Raw genomic sequence first — 19,295 nt, forward strand, 5'->3', positions numbered from 1 at the left:
TTGTCTTAACTTACAGAAAATATTCTAACACTAGCCTTTAGATGAACACATGAGGTCATTTTTTAAGTTCCATATCCATGTGCTGGCAGGTGCCACCCTACCACCAACTTGAGCCTTTCTGATAAGTTTCCAGCCATCAGCATTGTTGAGATGAGACCTCAGATAAATGGGATTCTTGGGCCATTTATTTTCTTTCATAGTGGTAAACCCTGAAATGCAGGGATGAATACATGGGTAGCTGGATAAACAAATGACTGACTGACTGAAAAAAACCTGAAGGACCAAGATTGAGTAACCCAGACAAAAATATTCTCTAGTCCCAGGATAAACCTGCATCAGCAAAAGTGGTAGGATCTGTTCCAGACTGGTCTATAATACTGATCTAATGCTGTTTGTTGATAGTTTTTAAGAAAAGAAAATGAAAAAGAAAAAAAAAGAAGCATTGTTAGTTTTTGTTGTTGTTTGTTTGTTTGTTTGTTACCAAGACTTGAGAACCTGGCAAATGTCAGTAAATGCTTCTGAAAAAGAATTGATATTTCCTCTCCTTAAGGTCACCCTTTTCCTGTGTATCTCACAATTCCCATAATTATTATTGGGGAAAAATAATGATATAGGCTGATTCCAAATGAGGCAAACTAAAATGCTGTGTTCACTAAAAGATTTTCTTATAAACTTGAACTCCCAAAGAATCCCAGAAGTTAGGTAGCACTTACTGAGACAAAGACTTTGTTCTTTTTTTTTTAATTCAAGAAAAACTGGCAAGGATCCTTGACAAAACAGATCTGACTCATCCTGGTTATTCATTTGTTCTGTGCTTTTGTGCATGTGTGATTCATCTTCAGGCACAAAATGTGCTTGGGATCTTACTAGACTGATAGTTAAAATTCACATAATTTCTCTTGCAATCTCCTTGCCAGGTATAAAAATGTGTAAGTCAGAAAGAGCCGTGATGTAAGAACTGGGACTAGTGTCCCCGATGTACATGTTCCCCCAAAAGAGACTGATCTCGGTTAACTGGATGCCCCTGCTTTGACAAAGGAAAAGGATATTGGGAAAGGTCTTGATAAGTTCAGGGATATTTAAAGAATCAATAAACTCTTTAAAAAAGACACATAGATAGCCAGGTGGTGGTGACACACCTTTAATCCCAGCACTTGGGAAGCAGAGGCAGGTGGATCTCTGTGAGTTCAAGGTCAGCCTGGTCTACAGAGCAAGTTCCAGGACAGCAAGGGCTACACAGAGAAACACTGTCTTGAAAAACCGATAACAATAAAAAAGGACACATATATAAAAATCTATCTTGAGGAATCCTAAAGATCCAGATACTCTGTCTATCCTCTGTTCTGACACCTCAGAAGAAGATCTCAAATGTGACTATCAGTTTTGAGATGTTTGGAGCTAAGAGAGTTATCACTCTTCTGACTCTGTAGAACCTCACAAGTGCTACCATTCACACCTCCACCTGCCCTCTAGGGGTGCTGAGTAACAGTGAGTCTTGCTCTGATGTCACAGTGAACATGCTCTGATGTCACAGTGATCATGTTCTGATGTCACAGTGAGCATGGCTTGGTGTCACAGTGAACATGTCCCTCTGATGTCACAGTGAACACAGTGGTCTGATGTCTGTCTCTGACTTTAACAGGGAAGTGAGTTTCCCATGCTTCGACACAGTTCCAAGCATAAGATAGGCACTCAATAAGGTACTGGATGAATGAGTGAGTCGGTGAATAATGATATGCATTAATTGACATATTTAGGGGTCAGTTTGAGGAAGGCAAATCACAATTTACTAGGCTATTTTTCTACAATTGAATGTGAACTATAATGGGGCAATCAGGGAAGTGAGTGGGAACGCAGTATCATCCAGATCCTTCCAAAGCCTGCATGTTTACTTCAGTTTTGTGGATGAGAAACCTAAGGTAAGAGGTTGAGTGACTAATTCAGTAGGCTCAGGAGGTCAACAGCAAAACTAAGATCTGAGTGCTGACCAGAAGGAGCCCTAATCATCTGCTGGCCCTGTCAGGTTCTTCCCAAGACAATGTTGTAAAAGAGACTGGAACAGAATCTATGTTAGAGATGCTGAAGGTAAGTGCCTATCTGGTACAACAGCACTGAATATAAAGACTATAACCCTGTAAATTTAATATATAAAAAAGACTATGACAGGACTTTTCAGAATGACTCACCAGAGATAACAAAATAGAAAAAAATTTTACAGTTTCAGTTCAGTGTAATTATAAAATGTAATCATTGATCTCCAAAGTATTGTAAAAGATTTGCTACAGACTTTAAGGCTAAAGAATCTGCTGAGTGATCAACAACAGACAGCCACCCCCACTCTCTATTAAGATCCTCATTGCCCTTTCCATATGGAAAGCTGGCATCTGCATTAAGATGCAGTTAGCTTTCACTTCTAGCAGGATACTCAGCAACACTTAATTAATTCCTAAAGTCCAGCCTTATTACTTCCTGGAGGAGTTCCAGATTTTAACGGATGAAGTGTCCAAAAATAGTTTAGACTGCAGACAACTCTATTTTGCATGTATAGATCTATGCATAGTAGTTCAGGATGTAGACTCAGCTGTGACATCATAAGCTCTGGGAGTGTCTGGGGTGTGCTTATTGCAGAGGCTGTATCTCTAGCATCCAGAATTGTACTGTGAAATTTGAGGGGCAACTGCTACAGTACTTACTGTTTCAACTTTGAAGTAAAAAGCAATGCAGATGGAGTTGTATGAGTGAAGAAAAGAAATTAAAGAACATCCAATGTCCATGGACTGGGAGATATCCATGGGATTATTCTCCTTCCACTTGATATAATGGCTCACAATAAGTGCAATACTAAATACAATAATTTGAAGATCAAGAACTTCCAGAACAGCCCTGTCTGTAAACTCTTGGCAATCCAAGGAGCTCGTTTTAACGGAAAATCTCCACTTCAAAGAAAAGTGCTGAGTGTATACATTGACTTTATTACCCAGTTAAAAGAGAAGAGAATTTGTGAAGTATACATTTTAAGCCATGTGGCTGATGTGTCTCTCCCACGAATTTCATTAATTCAGTGGTTTTCTAGGCTGTAGACTGGACAAGGGTTGCTTTCTTCTTTTCCTTGAAATAAACAGCTAAGACTTGCTTATTCTTCAGGACTTACTGCTCACTAGTCCCATCCAGTCTTTATCCCAGAGATATTTTAGTCTCCCTTCTGTTTATCTCCTTTAAATTCTTTTTGTCTCTTTCCAAAACACCTCTTCAAATACCAATATTCCTTTTCGGTATCATGACACACATTTCTTCTGTCTATTTACCTCTCTTTTTTTGGTTGTTTTTTATTGAAAAATTCTCAACTGATTCCACTGTTTCCTTGTCTTTTTGCTTATTTCCTGATTTTTTTCCTATTGGAAGCAGATTTTGTGGAAGTATAGACTGTGTGTTTTTCAATGAGTTCCCAGAGTCTAGAACGTTCTTGACTTATACAGATATATTCTAAGTACTTGTTGCATGCACCATGCAACAAAAATAAAGCCACCATGGGGAAGAGGGATTGCACTCACCTGTACCACACCTGTGCAGGAATCCAAAAAGATGCAGCCTTTGGGTTCTTTGGATATCTTTTCATCTTTGTAAAAGTTCATAATGTAGGAGTTGTCTGGCAGCTGAGTCAGCTGGAAGTAGCGCTTTTTGAATGACTAAATAAAAGATAGAAGGAGAGAGTTTGAATTTCATTATTCAGCTACTCATGGGAGTGACAAGTCTTCAAAGGTCTTCAACAGGGCACCGCTCTAGAGCAGAGCCTGACTTGTGTATAAATAAAATATTATAGAAAGCATAGACGTCATGCCAATGGCTCCTCTCTCCATGCTGTGACCCAAGAAGGGATGGGAAGAAAGGGGACAGAGCAGGGATGAGTTTTGATGTGTCCTTACCCGAACAGTGACAGTGTTGTTCACAGTGCTGTTAAAATTCCCCTTGTAAAGCCAGCCAGACTTGAACACACCAGAACCTCCAGCTCCCCCGCCACCCTTGGAAGATGAGTGGGATGTGGTATCCTGCAATGAAAGCCATCATTAGCTTTGCAGCCACCCTCGTGGAGCTCGGATCTTAGACACGGCGGCACTTAAAAACAGGACTCCTTTTCCTCCTTGATTCATCTGCAATAACATGTTCAGTGTCAAAACAAACATGATTTATTTTGCCTAAAAGCCCCCAACACAATCAGCCCCTCCTGCTCATGAAAAACAAAGAAGCCATCGCAGAGTGGAACTAATTGCCCTCAGGTTTTAAACCTGTCACACAAAACAACCACTTACTTCATCCTTATCAGCATCTTCATGGTCAACCTCAAAAGAGTGTGAAGGAAGTTTCTCTGGCTTGTGTTCTGCTCTGATATTTCAAAAAAGAAGAAAAAAAGTCCAGTTTGTCATTTGATGTCATTTATTTATTTATTTATTTATTTATTTATTTATTTATTTGCTGTTCCCAAGATCACAATGACTCCACTAACATTGTTCCAACTTTTTTATGCTTTGCAACCTTAAAAATCCGGAGGTTCTTTTTCTCCAGGAAGTTAAATCCCCTTACATCATGGTATCTTATCTCTACTAAATACATATTTTTAAATTGTGGAGTCACAAATTTATTGACATGAATTTTTACATATCTTCTTGTAGTGAAGGAGAGCAAGGAGGATGGACAGAGAGTTCTGTCTTCTGCATTCTGAAGTAGAATATTAAGCAAAGACACCTTTGTTAGCTTTTCTGGGTCACCTGTATGTGACATGGCCAAAGCTACAGAATGGTTGCCTAAGTAGCCTCAGGCATGGAATGACTTGATTCCTGAGAGACAGCCTGTGTTTTGGCCCTCAGGTTGTCTCAAATGGAGCAACTGTGTCTGTACATGGGGCATGCACCCTTTGGCATCACTGCAGTTTGAGCTGTGGCATGATTGGTCACCCCAGAGAAGCCAGCCGACACACCTGGCTTTATCTCTGAAGTAAGTCTCCCTTGGCACAAGTTTGTGTCATGACGAATGACCAGAAGAAGCCACACTCTCCATTCAAAGTTTAGGCTTTCTTCGAAAGCCAGCCCTTTGCCCCTTTATGCAGACATTTCAGATGTTGTAAGATGACACATACTGTAGAATCTGAATCTGACTGTGAGAAAAGAAGACTAGAGGAGAATCTGTTGGTTCCCATCACAAACCCGTTCCTGAGCTAACAGTGCTCCTGAGAGAAACGGAGAGGACTAAAGGAGAAGACTAAAGGCTTCTTACACTTAAGTTCCTTCTCTGCATTCTCGAGCTATGCTCCCTAATGGATGTAAAGTGCTCTTCCATCTTGCCTGTAAAGGACACCCCAGTGCCACTTCCTCCCTCTAAAGGACACCCCAGTGCCCACTTCCCAGCACAGAAGAAAATCCCCTTCATTGGTAAGCAGTGTCCATTTCTTAACAGATTGTCAAAAACTAGAACATGTTTTACATCCATCGCCTTTGCCTGCCCCTGAACATTTTCCTTCTTTGGGTCCTGATAGCTACTGTGATGAACACAGGACTTGAGATTCACAGTTCAGTATGCATTGTGGAATCTTCTGTGTTGTGACCTTGGTAAAATCTCAAGACCTGCTGATAAGTACTTGCAAGTGGCAATTGTCTTTCTCAACAGTTAAATGTGGAAAGGAGAGCTGTAGAAAGTGTTATTTCAAGGCTATCCCCTTGGGCCAAGAGATGGTCCAGTGGGGAAAGTGTTTGCTATGCAAGCATGAGGACCTGAGTTCCAATTCCCCACAATGATGTCAAGGCCAGAAGTGTCCTGAGTGAATGGAATCCCAGTACTGGAAGGGAAGGGGTGGGGTGGGGTGGAGATAGGAAATTCCTAGGAGTTTACTGCCAGCCACTGTAGCTGAAATGGTGAGATCCAGATTCTCTGAGGGAGATAGAGTAATACAATTGATGTTGACCTCACACGTAGTCTACACACTCATATACAGAGAAGAATGCGCCTGCTGGTGAATCACACACACACACACACTCACACACACACACACACACACACACACACACGGGGGAGGTTATCTCCTCTTCAAGTCTGGCACATACTAGGTATTCAAAACATAACTGTTAATAGATATGTATGAGTTATATTGTTACATGTACCCAAGTTATTTCACATTGAAAACAGTAACATATAATGTGACATTCCCCATCCACAGCTTATTGACATGTTAGAAGATGTTTAAAAAGACAGACAGAAGTTTTGTACTCAAGCTTAAATATGTATGGGATATTGTTTTTTGTCTAATCGAATGTGCATATGATCAGACTTTCTCCCACAATACGGGGCTCCAGACTTGTCTAATCTCACTGTTTTACAGTGATAAAAATGAAGAGCCCAAGGGTCACTTATAAAAACACACATGAGAGATGGGGCTGGGGGATGTAGCTTGAGATAATTTTATCAGCAAAGATGACTTCAAATCATCACAGAAGACATATTAGGAAGAATATAGCCATTTAAAAATTTTTGTCTTTGCAGAACCTCAAAGAAATCCCAACTCATCTATGCTAATTGTCACAAGGATGTTAACTTGTTCTCCTCCTTTTGGTCATGTTCACCTCTTTGGTAAGGCATAGCAAGTAGTCTTTACAGTATTACCTTAGGACCACTGGCAAGTTCTTCCTACCCCATTCCTTTTCTCTGTAATAGCATATGATACTCCTTGAACAAGAAACAACTCTTTTTACATTTATACTCATTGACAAAATAAAACCTTCAAAAACGGTATTTTCCTCTCTGCCTCTCATGAGAGGTGACATGTCATCTGAGTTTCAGGGGCAATTTCAAATGGCAAGTTTCAGAGCAATTGTTTGAAATGTTTTGTCTGAAATATGTGCATTATGGGGTTTTGAAATTGATGCTATGGCAGTAAAGGGAAAGTGGATGAAACTTCCATGCTGACTGATCACACACACATTTTTGTAAACTGTAGAAGGAGTTCTAGTAAGAGCTATCACCACAAACATGATGATGATGTGAAGTGATCCATTTCTTAATCACTTAGATTTGACTATTCCATAATGCCTCTATATTTCAAAACTTCATTTTGCACATGATAGGAAAATACAATGTTGTCTCCTATTACAGTAAAGTAAATGAACCTTAAGTCTAACCAGAAAGTGTTTGGTTAATCCCATAATGCTCTTGCATTATGTACCAGTGGCCATTCATTGCCAGACCCGTCATTACTATAAGTCACAGGGTTCACAGCTTGGCAAGGCTGATGATTGCTTTTCTCTTCTGGTAGCATACATAGCACCTTCCAGTGTTAAGAATGCTAGTAAGCGAGGATGAAGCTTCCATGTCAGAATAAACTTGTTTCTCCATGTTTTATGACTCTAATATGTGGGATCTTCAGCAGTAAGGCTTTACCATCAAGTTCTGGAGGTACCAAGAACAAGGGAAACAGTCTGGACGAGCTTACAAGGCATGTCCATTGGTGCAACAGTGATGTGACTGTTGTGGGCATATTCAACCACTTCTATGATTGAACCAGGGGCTGTTCCTAATGATGAAGCCTGTACTGGACACCATTGGTAAGGCTAATAACTTGTAGCTACATAGGTTATAGATCTTAGAGGAGAACCTATTACTATTATTCTGCTAAATGGACCCTATAAGCCAGGAGGGTCAAGTTTATCACAAGGGTACCCACAGAAACAACTAACCTAGGCTCACAGGAGCTCACAGACTCTGGACCGACAGTTAGGGACCCTGCAAGGGACTGTCCTAGGCCTGCTATATATGTGTGACAGTTGTGTAGCTTGGTCTATTTGTGGGACTCCTAGCAGTGAGATAAGGTCCTGTCCCTAACACTTGGGAATCTGTTCCCCATACTGGGTTGCCTCACCCAGCTTTAATACCAAGGGAGGAGCTTAGTCCTACCTCAATTTGATATGCCATGCTTTGTTGACACCCATGGGAGGCCTACTCCTTTCTGAACAGAAAGATAGGAGGAGTGGATGGGGGCATGGTGGCAGAGAGGAGGCAGGGGGAGGGAATAGGAGGAGAGGAGGGATGGGAACTGTAGTCGGGATGTAAAATAAATGAAACAATTTAATTAATAAAAAAAGAAAGAAAAAGATTGTATCACTATTTCCTTCAAAAATTTAACTTGAAGGAGCATTGGGCAGTCCCTAAGGACCTTTGAAATCTCAAGATAAAAGACTGGCCAGGGACTTCATATCTTAAGTTTGAACCCAGTGTGAGTAATTATTTGCAGGGAATCTTATTTTTCACTTCCTCTTATTGCCCTAAGAAGGATCATGGCAATACTTGAGTGCTCCCTCAGTTATTATTTGTGAACTTAGTACTCATATTTCCCATGTAAAATGCAACAACAGCTTCCATTCTATATGGTTAACATGAGAAAATGTGTGTACCACACCTGACATATCCTAACATACCATCAACAATGAGCAAATATTTGTTTAACTATTTAAGTTGTTTTTCCTTTATTTTTGAGACAGGCTTATAGTAGGCTGAGCTGGCCTTGAACACCCTATATTGACAAAAATGATTTTGAGATCTTAAATCTTGTGTCTTCACTTTTTGAGTTTTTAGTATATACTACCCTGCTCAGTTTCCTTTTTAAAAAAGATATCATTTTTGTCCTTGGTTAGCCCAGGTGAGCTAGTCAAACTTGATTTGATCTTCAGCCAAAAAAAAAAATATGCTCTTGGGAAATATTCTTTCTCAGATCAACTGTGGTAGAACTTTTTGGTTTTGTTTTATGCTGTGAATCTCTATATTTTATCAATGTTCTAATGAAGTCAGTATCAGCATACATTTTTATGCCATTTGAATTTCCCAGGAACTCCAAGTTCAATGTTGACTCTGGGAAGGCTGATGATTCCCATTCTAGTAAAAATAAGGGATATCTCTAGTTTGATTTTTTGAATACACACTTGAAAACATGCACGTTCTTAAGAGTTAAAATTAGCATGCCATCAAATTCAAAGTATATGTTTTACTTTTTAAAAAACTTTTCCCATAATTTCATCTTTTATAATTTTATTTTGCAGTCTTAGCAACTTGTAAAAAGAAATGATCAGCTTAAATTGGTAGCAGACATAGGAGAGTTCTTCTAATTCAGGAGGTATGAACATGATTTACTTTTAACAGCCTCACAAGGCCTAAGTAAATTAATGTTTCCACTACTGACCTAAATACGAATAGTCTTTAGGGGGCAGTTGTTAGCTTTGTAAAAATCATTAAAAAATAATTCTACTATGCAGTGTTAAAGTATTCATTATTCTGGGGCATATGTTAAGGGATTCTACTCTAGAACTTATTTTTATGATAGAATGTATTTTATGTGAATATAATGAAAATAAGTTAAAATTTTTGACTTCCTGCCAAACTCTCCTGTCCTTAATATCTGCTTCCACATCATTAGGTAATGTGAATAAAATTCTCAACAACCTTTCAGTCACATTATCTTACCACTTTGGAGATGTGTCTACACACAGAAAAACCTAACTCAGGAACCACACCCAGAATCTCTCCTTGGGAGACATGCTTTCTGTATCCTTCAATAGAGGGAGAACTCTGTGAGTCTGAAATACTGCATTAACTTCCTTTATGACATCATGACTATAACAACAAATAGTATTTGGTAGTTCAAGTTACTTGAAGTGCTCCATGTATCTGAGAGAGTAGAAAATTTTTTACTCAAAGGGGAAGGGTCACGGGAGATCATTCACCAAGCAGAACAATTGTTACACAAGCATAAATATTGAAATTTGGATCCCCAGAATCCTTGGAAAGGCTGGGTGGGCATAGTAGCCCACCTCACAACACAGACATTGGGGAGATCCTAAGAACAAGATGGCTGGGGAGACTAGCCACATTGACAAACTCCGGATCAACTGAGAGATCTTGCTATGAGTAAGGTAAACTCCCAACACTAGCTTCAGGTGAACTAGCACACACACAAACATCCATAAGCACTGAACAGACAACATGCAAAAATAATGGGAGCTGAATGTGGCTGCCTTAGTCCTGTCTTTTAACACCTGGTTTTTCAAGCATGGATATAGCTTCCAAGTTATGACTGATCCTCAGAGCTGTTCTTAGAAAGAGGGAGCACAGATGGTAGAAAACAATTTGATTTTCACTTGCACCTACAGGAAGTGTGTGACTAACACCCAGACATCCTGAATGTCATCATTACTTAAGACACCCCAGAGTGTGACAGGACTTTCCCAAGAAGAAATTACAAGAGATTATCATTAAGGAGTCCCGAGTTTTACAAAATGCTTAGAAATATGTAGGAGTTAAAGCACAGGGCTTTCTTTGAAAAAAAGACTTCCTGTTTTGGAGAAGCAGTGGCTTGTTCTTCACAGTAAGACAACATCTAAAGAAAAAAAAAAAAAAACCTTCCTCCTCTCCTTTCTCTTTTATGTCACTCCCGCAAATGTAGGCCAAGTGATTTCTAAAAGACATTATACCCTTGTGGACATTCCTCAAGACTTCTCTCACAGTGAGAATAAAATCCAATCTCCCCTCTAGTCTTTACAAGGTCCTTGGATTCTTTGTGCTATGCTCCTCTTCCAGCCCTCACCCTCTAGCCTCCCAGCCTCTCATTCTGCTCACATGATCATATCAACTTTGGTCTCAGGGCCTTTGCCTTTGTCCTCCGCCCTCCCTACCCCACTCCCAGAACCCCTTTTCCTGAGATCACAGCACTGGTAGCTGTGTTTAAGATACAGTTCCAGTGTTACTTTCTAAGAGCCATTCAAAAATTCCCCTTTCAGAGTCTGCCTTCAGGAAGTGAGACAGCACTTACTTGCAAGTAAGTATCCTAGTTTTGAAAGATTTTCCTGGGGACAGAAAATATTTCAAAGCAGAGCTGAATTTTGTGGCATGGACAAAACAAGAACAAACAAACAATAAACCAAACTTGACCCAGTGTGCATCACTTGAGGAGAGTATAAGTAGACACTGAACTATTGATAGTCTTGTTTGTTTCCTGAAGTGTTTGTATCTTTGTATGATGTTTATTTGATGAACCAATGAGTTGAGAGGTACTAATTCAAAGCAGTTTATTTTATTTTATTTTTCTATTTTCAGCAACTTTATCCCCATTTGGGAACGTTGTACATTAAAATAAATTTTTCCATAGTATTATCCTGAAGGGGATTCAGCAAGGAATTTCCCTGCTCTTTGAAGGCTTTTATTTCAGTAGGGTAAACAATAAATAAATACTGTAGTTTAGGTGAGAAGATGAGTCTCCAGAGTGATGCTTGAGGAGAAGTGAACTGAGTGACCTTTCTTAAGGCTTTATTGTCCAAAGTGTCAGGGGCAATTTAGGCATTGAGCTTTTGTTTTTCTCTTTTTAGATATATGCCCTTCTGGAGAATCCATTTGCATGTTTTTTGACATCCTACAGTAAAAGTACATAAAGCAAGTGGTGGGTATCAGTGCTATATGGGATTTGGTCAGAAGTCCTCTGATCCATGTTAGCCTTTCCCAGTGCCATCATTGAAAAGACAGCCCATCGATGAATGATTCAAGGATAAGCAAATGCTCAAACTGCAATGAGGCATCAAATTAGAGAAGACAGAGTCTCATTCCAAACTCTTATTATAACAACAGAACTATTATGTTGTCGATCAAAATGTTCTGTATCTTGAGTCATAAATTTTGCAAAATGTACCTCGACACAAAATAAACACATTTGTGTTCATAAACAATGCTGGAGCTTGCAAAGCAGTGATTTTTTTAACATATACAAAAAAGCCCACATAGTCTTTAGAATAAATAGATGACACATTCTTACCGGGGTAACTGTCGTATGTCTCCAGAATACTGTTCGTATTTGTAGTTTACCACATACCACTGGGAACTGTAGAATTTACAAGCCTGAAACAAACAAAAAAGATAGTTATAAAACTTGTCATTAAAAGTCAGCTGTGCTGGCCAAACATTCTCATGATATCAGGCAGGCGCAGAGGTGGCTATGTTAGCCACTTGAAGGTAGATAAGAGTCCTGGCCTTCGTAATCATCAGACATCCTCCAATGTCATGGAACTCTCTCCAGACTCCTGGAAGAGGAACTGTTTAACACAGTTATTCTGTTTCACCTCATCACCAGGAAGCCAAACATATCACCGTTGAATCAGACAGAGCACATATTTAGCTTTCCACATGTTCTGGAGCGTTTCGTATCATCTGGCCCTTCATTTGACGGTTCATAGTCATGAAGGATATTTTTATTTGTGTCTAGTCCTGTCATGATTTTAGCCTCTTTTTTTTCTCACTCTTCTTTCTCAACTGAACTACTATTTCTTCTGCTCCTCTAATATTACCACCCTTGTTGGCCCAGCCTGTAGCTGGCTTTTCAGCTTCATCTCAAAACTTTGTCATGATTATTCTGAGTTTTTCAGAATGTTAATAAAAGATCACTGGGAATTATGTTGAAAACGAAGCTAATGAATTATGTGATGATTGACGTTGTGGAATATTTTATTTGCACCCTGACACTCCCGAGACTGGCAATAAAGCTTACTTTGAATCAGAGGGCAGGGCTAGCTACAAGTTGGCCAAAATTAGCCATAGAGATTTTGGAGGACCAATGACATATAGAGAGACGCAGGAAGTAGTAGGGAGGGGTTTAGAAAGATTCTTGGCCTTTTAGATGGAGGAAGGAGAGAGAGAAGAGGTCACTGGTAGCTAGCTTCTTGGCCACTTCTCTGATCACTCAGGTTCTTACCCACATAGCTGACTCCAAAGAGTTTTTATTGATAAAGAGTAATAAGATAAACACTTCAGATTTATTTTATACTTTTTATATTTGTGTGTTGTGGGCATATGTGTACATATGTGCTTGCATATATGGAGGCCAGATGTGTATTTGAAGGTTACCATTCTCCACCGTTTCTTTTGAGACAGGGTATACTGAACCTGGAACTCACTAACTAGGCAAGACCAGCATGTCAGTGAACTTGGGTTTCTGTCTGCCTGGCATCACCCACGGTTTTAGGATTACAGATACACTCCACTAGGCCTAGAATTGCATATGGTTACTGAAGACATGAAGTCAAGTCCCAGTACTTGGGTCCAGACACTCTACTGACTGTACTACTGATTCATACTACTTATGGACATAAAATATTTTCTAATCACTTGCATACCAGGTAGCTTATTGTAATAACTATGGATTTGCAGTAGAGACTTCATTATGTCAAACTAGATTTTAATACACACAATATTGAGACACAATATTGAGAATTAAGTAGCTGTCTGTAAGGATTACAAGCAGATCATGTCTTCTTGCACCATGAATTTATTGACCTTGGAGGAATAATGGCCTGTGAGGCTCTCTTTGTAATCAAGGATAAGACAGACAGACATTATCACACAGGTCTGCCAACCGGCAAGTGAGAGCATAGCTTCCATGGAATTAGAAGGAAACAGGTATAGTCCACTGCGACAGGGGAGCAAGAAAAGCAAGGGAACAGGATGGAAAAGGACCACAACTCCAGGAACTGAGTCTCTTTGACTGGGGTTGATGTGGGTCTTTCTGTTCCCTGTCTGAATCCTCCACAACTTTGTTTGAAAAGAAACCATTTGGACAAGGAACCTATCAAGATGTCCGAGGCAGGGAACTTCAGATGTACAGGGGAGGCACGTTTGGGGACCTTATCTGTTCTAGGTTTCTCTGGTCCTGATTTCTCTCAGCTCAGTAGCTTTATTTGTTCCAGAGAAGTGCCCACGCACAAACTGGCAACCAAGGACAAAGCAAGAGAGACTGGGACAAAGGCAGGAGTGGGAGGCTGGCGGCGTGAGTGCAGTGCCAACAAAGGCTTTCAACACAACGCTGATCCAAGGGAGGTGGAGAGTGGAGGCTGGGGAGACAGAAGGAAAGGGGAAGGTGATCAGCGGGTACTGAACTGCAGTTAGCTAGGAGTAAAACCTTTCTGCCTGGCATGGCACAGGAGGGCGACCATTCATAACTACATGTACTGTGATTTCAAAAAGCTACGGAAAGGATTTTCAATGTTTCCACAAAATGCCAACAAAACTTTCAGGCAAGAGGTATTGACTCAGACATGAAAGTTACACAACATATACATGTAAAATCCTATTACTTCATAAATATGCACATTTTGTCTTTACATGGCAGCCTTTTAATTTTAAGAAAAATTTACTTACGTGTGTGTATGTGTGTGTGTGTGTGTGTGTGTGTGTGTGTGTGTGTGTGTGTGTGTTTGCTGCAGCATGCCTTTAGAGGTTAGAGGATAGTTTTTGGGAGACGGTTCTTTCCTTTTACCTTGGTAAGGCAGGATCTCTCTTATTTCTTGGGATACTTCAGGCTAACTGGTCTTTGAGCTTCTGGCTGATTCTCCTGTCTCTACATTTCATCTTGCCTTAGGAGTGCAAGGGTTACAGATGTCCACACTGCATTTGGCTTTTTCTTTTTCTACAGGTGGGCTCTGGAACTCAAAATCTGGTTGTATGACAAGTGCTTCTATCCACTGAGCCAATTCCTGAGTCCTATTTGCCATTTTTTAAAGGCAAATGAATAATAACAACAACAACAAACCCCAACTCTCAGTCTTCATCATAGAAAGTTCTTTATAAATGATTTGGACATCCTTTGAGCATTCTTTGGACATCCATTAACAATGAAATTTACAGCTAGTCAGAGTAAAGAGAATGAGTTTTTGTGAACTCCTCAGACACAAATAGGACACCTATGTCATACTCTCTCCACTCAAACTCAGAGATCAGAGGAGGGGCAGGAAGATTGTAATAGCCAGAGGTCAAGGGGGACTGAACTAATCAGGATCTTCTAGGCATGATAGGATCCTGTTCCTGTAAACCGACAGCATCTGTGGTTGCCCTGAACATGACCTGCACAATATCAAGCCAGTCAACATTCCAGTGTACAGCTGCATGAGCAATTGCAGCTCGTAATGATGTCTCTTTCCACCAGGCACCTGAGTTCTGCCACGACATTAGGGCCCCCAAATAACACACAGAGATTTATATTAGGTACAATGCTGCTGGCCAATGACTAGGATTTCTTATTTGCTAGCTCTGTCTTAAGTATCAACCATAACCATTAATCTATATATTTTATAAGGACTTATCTTACCAAGGACACCAGCCTTAGTGTCCTATTTTCCTGGGATCACATGTCAATGACCCTCTTTCCTACATTTCCCAGAATCATCCTCCTCTCCTAGTCCTACCTATTTTGCTTCCCTATTGGCCAACAGTGTTTTATTCATTAACCAATAAGACAAATACACAGAAGGACTTCCCCCATCAGCAGCTAGTTGAGGAATTGACAGTTAATGGTTTTGGGGGGAAGGAAAGTCATTTTTAAAGGGTGTGGTCCCTGGTAGGTCCTTGAAACCCCAGTGGGTTTCACACCCATGAGTATATGGGCAGCACAAGCTGGATTTGGTGGGTTATGACAGAATAAATGAAAGATGGCACAAAGTTGGAAGTATGGGGGGCATGAGTCTGGGTGGAGTTAGGGGGCTAAGTGAGAAGTATGAAAAATGCATTGAGCATATGTAGAAAAATATATTTTAAAAAAGAAAAACATCATTCTTTTTTTGTTTGTTTTGTTTTGTTTTTTGAGACAGGGTTTCTCTGTGTAGCTTTGGAGCCTATCCTGGCACTTGCTCTGTAGACCAGGCTGGCCTTGAACTCATAGAGATCCACCTGCCTCTGCCTCCCGAGTGCTGGGATTAAAGGCGTGCATCACCAACACCCGGCAAAAAACATTATTCTTTTCTCCTTCTCTAAAAAACACTCCAGTAAGAAAGGTGAATGTAAGGAGGTCTGAGGGGCTGGAGAAGTGGCTCAGAGGTGAAGAGCATTGGTTGCTCTTTCAGAAGTCCTGAGTTCAACTCCCAGCAACCATCTTTAAGGAGGTCTGAAAGACTTGAATAAGTTTGAACAAAACTATGTACTTAGCTAACATTCAACACAGACTTGCCATTCCTAGAGCCATATTAGCAAAGTGCAGAGGAAGAAAACTGAGCCTTAATAGTACTGGCTGAAAGGTCTTTCTTGGTCATAGACAGAAATGCTAAACATTCAGAAAGGCCAAGAGCATGCTGAGCCAGCCCGCAGACCCTCAGGGTAGTGATCATTTCTCTTCCTTTATTTTCTTTGCTTCCTATTCTGTCATCATTTTCATGTGGAACAAAATGTGTTTTAAGATGTATTTATCTTTAATTTATGTGTCTGAGTGTGTTGCCTGCCTGGATATGTGTGTATCATGTATGTGCCTGGTGCCTTCGAAGGCCAAAGAGGATATCAGAATTGCCTGAAGCTAGAATGACAGAAGGTTGTGAGCTGTCATGTGTGTTCTGGAAGCAAAACTTTGGTCCTCTGCAAGAGCTGTGAGCACTCTTAATATCTGAGTCATCTCTACAGCCCTCAAAATGTGCTTTAAAATGGAAAATAAAAGCATGACACCCACTCCCTGTTTTCATTCCTCTACAACATGTTTTATTATTTTTTTCTAGTCCAGTTTTGTCTAGTTTGTCTCTAGGTTTAAATTTGTACGTGGATATTACTTTTATTCAGTTAATATGTTTTCAAGGATCTTTACATTTGGTTTCTATTTTGTTTTCTTTTTCTTTCCTTTACTATTCTTTTTATTTTGATGGTATGCGGGATTGAACCCCTGACCTTGAACATGCTAGGCAACAGTAATACCACATAGCTATATCTGTACCCCATTTACATTTGTTTTCTAAATTCAACTTATAAAAAGAATGAGATATCATACCATGATTCGCTAACCTAAGCCTCCTAGATTTGAAGGTCACTCATTCAGTAACATTTAACAAATGCTATTAAGCCCTGATACAACCCTGAAGTGGTTCTATGTGGTGAGAATTTCATGTGTGATCCAAGAGGAAAAATATCCACCTCTTATTGAGGTCACTGTGAAAAACTGGTTAATAAACACAAAAATTAAAGATTATGTTTTTTTGTTAAGAGATTGGGGGTGTTGTGCAAAGGAACTCAGTAGAGGAAGGGACTGGGCAATGTGATTTAAACAGGGCGGATCTTACAAAGAAGGCAATGTGATTTAAACAGGGCGGATCTTACAAAGAAGGCGATGTGATTTAAACAGGGCGGATCTTACAAAGAAGGCGATGTGATTTAAACAGGGCGGATCTTACAGAGCTCCTTACATTCCTTCAGTTAATGGTTTTTGGGGGAAGGAAAGTTATTTTTAAAGAGTGTGGTCCCTGGTAGGCCCTTGAAACCCCAGTGGGTTTCACACCCATGAGTATATGGGCAGCACAAGCTGGACTTATTGTTTTATGGCAGAATAAATGAAAGAGGGCACAAAGTGTGGACTTAGTGGAGGGGGAAAAACAACTTTTTTTTAATGATCATTTCAAAACTGGTGCCATTATGGACAAAGACTTCCTTGGCAAACATTTTCCTGCCTATTGCCTCTCAACCTTCCTCAAAGTATAACCTCTTTTGGATACTATCTTTAGGACAGAATTCTCAAAGTAATTTAAATATTTTCTAATTTTTAAAGAATCAGCCAATGATCTTGCTCCAGCAGTTTTACCTATTAGGATCTCAAGTTCACTCAGAACTCTGAGCTGGGTGAGACACTTCTGCTTTATAACTGATCTGGGCGTGTTTGTAGGACACAGATGCATAGATCCAGGATTCACTCAACTTTTTCTCCTTATGGGTAGCTATTTGAACTACGCTAAATATGTATACTTATATGTATTACACACACTGTTCACAATAGACCATAGGTTTAACTGACCCTAAGATGAGCTATTCACCAAATTTACTGGTTAATAGCAATGGACTCTCTCTCTCTCTGTCTGTCTGTCTGTCTGTCTGTCTCACTCTCTTTTACATCCCTTCCTTCCATCTTTTCCTCTCTTCCACTGCCAACAATTGTCAGATATTTTGCTATTAGACACTGTGCACATCATCTTAATCAACACTTGACAGGTTTTAGTAACCTCACTTATTAGGACAGAGAGACAGGAGAAGGAGAAGATGTCGAAGATGTGTTTATTCACTTAAAAGTCCCCCCGCCCCCACCGCCACCCATGATAGAGAAAAAAATTCAATGGATTTGTCCGGCTCTGAAAGTCCATTCATCAAATGTTTGAATTGTTTGGTCATTGCATACTGTTGGCCCACAATTCTGAAAGTTTGATGGTATTTTTGTTTCTGTCCCATATTCTGACAGGACTGGTTTTGAATGCCATTTTGTCATTTATTATCTGAGGCATCTCAACTGAGTAGTTTAGTAACTCTATGTTTCTATATTGATCCAAATAATACAGATTTCACAAGGACTAAATACAATAACTCTTATACAACACTTAGCATCGGAAAAGTACTCCACAAATACCTGCTAAAAAAATAAATTCTTCCTTCCAGTTTGATCCCATCTGAACCCATGTTCATTTCAATTGCCAATAACAGCTTGTTTTCCTTGGTTTGTGTAAGTAGAGTTTGGGGAGTGATCTTGAAGAATTCTGTTTTCATCCTATTTCTTCTCCAGTTACTGGCTGGGTTTCACTTATGTCGTGGGTAGGTGAAAACTGAGGATTGGTTGGATGTCTCTTGAGACCCCTTCTCCACCTGCAATTTCTCTGATGCTGTGGAAGCTGGTGCATTTTACAAACACATCACGTCTCTTCTACACAGTGATGGCACTTCACTTTCAAATGATATGCATAGAAAATCGCTCTCTATTCTTTGTTGCAACCCACACAGTCACTCTAAGATGATCATTAAAAACTATTACGGCTGTGGCTACAGCATCTCTTTGACTAAAAGCAAAGCTGAAATCTAGAGTCACAGGATAGTTTTACCTGTTACAACAAGGCAGTGGTTTCCACTTTCCCTTTGGACTTTCTCACCCTTGGTACTTAGCCACATGTCAAAGCACTAGCTCTCCACCCCCATTCATTTGCAGGCTGGCACCATGTTCTTCAAAGTAGAAGACTGAGCAAGAGCTAGTGGAGCTAGTGAAGTTTTTCAGATGTCCTTCTACACATTTTTTTCCCATTTATCTCTCTGTTTGATGTGTATCAATTTTCATCATTTCTGCCTGTGTTGTGTTTAGATACAAAAATCCTAGCTAAAGTTGATGAGGCCAAAGGCTTTTAACCATTATGACAAGTGTTTAATAAAACATGCCCATGATTGCTTTGGGGTCGCTGAGTTTCACTTGAATGTCACAAATTTGGAATCTCTGTAGAGGTGTTGTAGTC

The 19,295-nt window shown here is 39.9% G+C and overlaps 1 protein-coding gene across 3 annotated transcripts in view; it reads right to left on the reverse strand.

Annotated features, from left to right (window-relative positions):
- Nucleotides 1-19,295, reverse strand: part of Dock10 (dedicator of cytokinesis 10) — a 245,931-nt gene that overhangs the window by 104,115 nt on the left and 122,521 nt on the right. For all 3 annotated transcript variants that reach the window (XM_027397356.2, XM_027397359.2, XM_027397357.2), the window contains exons 4-7: nt 11,834-11,916; nt 4,308-4,380; nt 3,924-4,046; nt 3,552-3,686 (exon numbers count right to left, since the gene is read on the reverse strand). In XM_027397356.2, the coding sequence (XP_027253157.1) occupies nt 3,552-3,686; nt 3,924-4,046; nt 4,308-4,380; nt 11,834-11,916 (414 nt within the window). The remainder of the gene's footprint in view (nt 1-3,551; nt 3,687-3,923; nt 4,047-4,307; nt 4,381-11,833; nt 11,917-19,295) is intronic.

The sequence above is a fragment of the Cricetulus griseus genome, chromosome 2 (genome assembly GCF_003668045.3).
Source record: "Cricetulus griseus strain 17A/GY chromosome 2, alternate assembly CriGri-PICRH-1.0, whole genome shotgun sequence".
Lineage (NCBI taxonomy): Eukaryota > Metazoa > Chordata > Mammalia > Rodentia > Cricetidae > Cricetulus > Cricetulus griseus.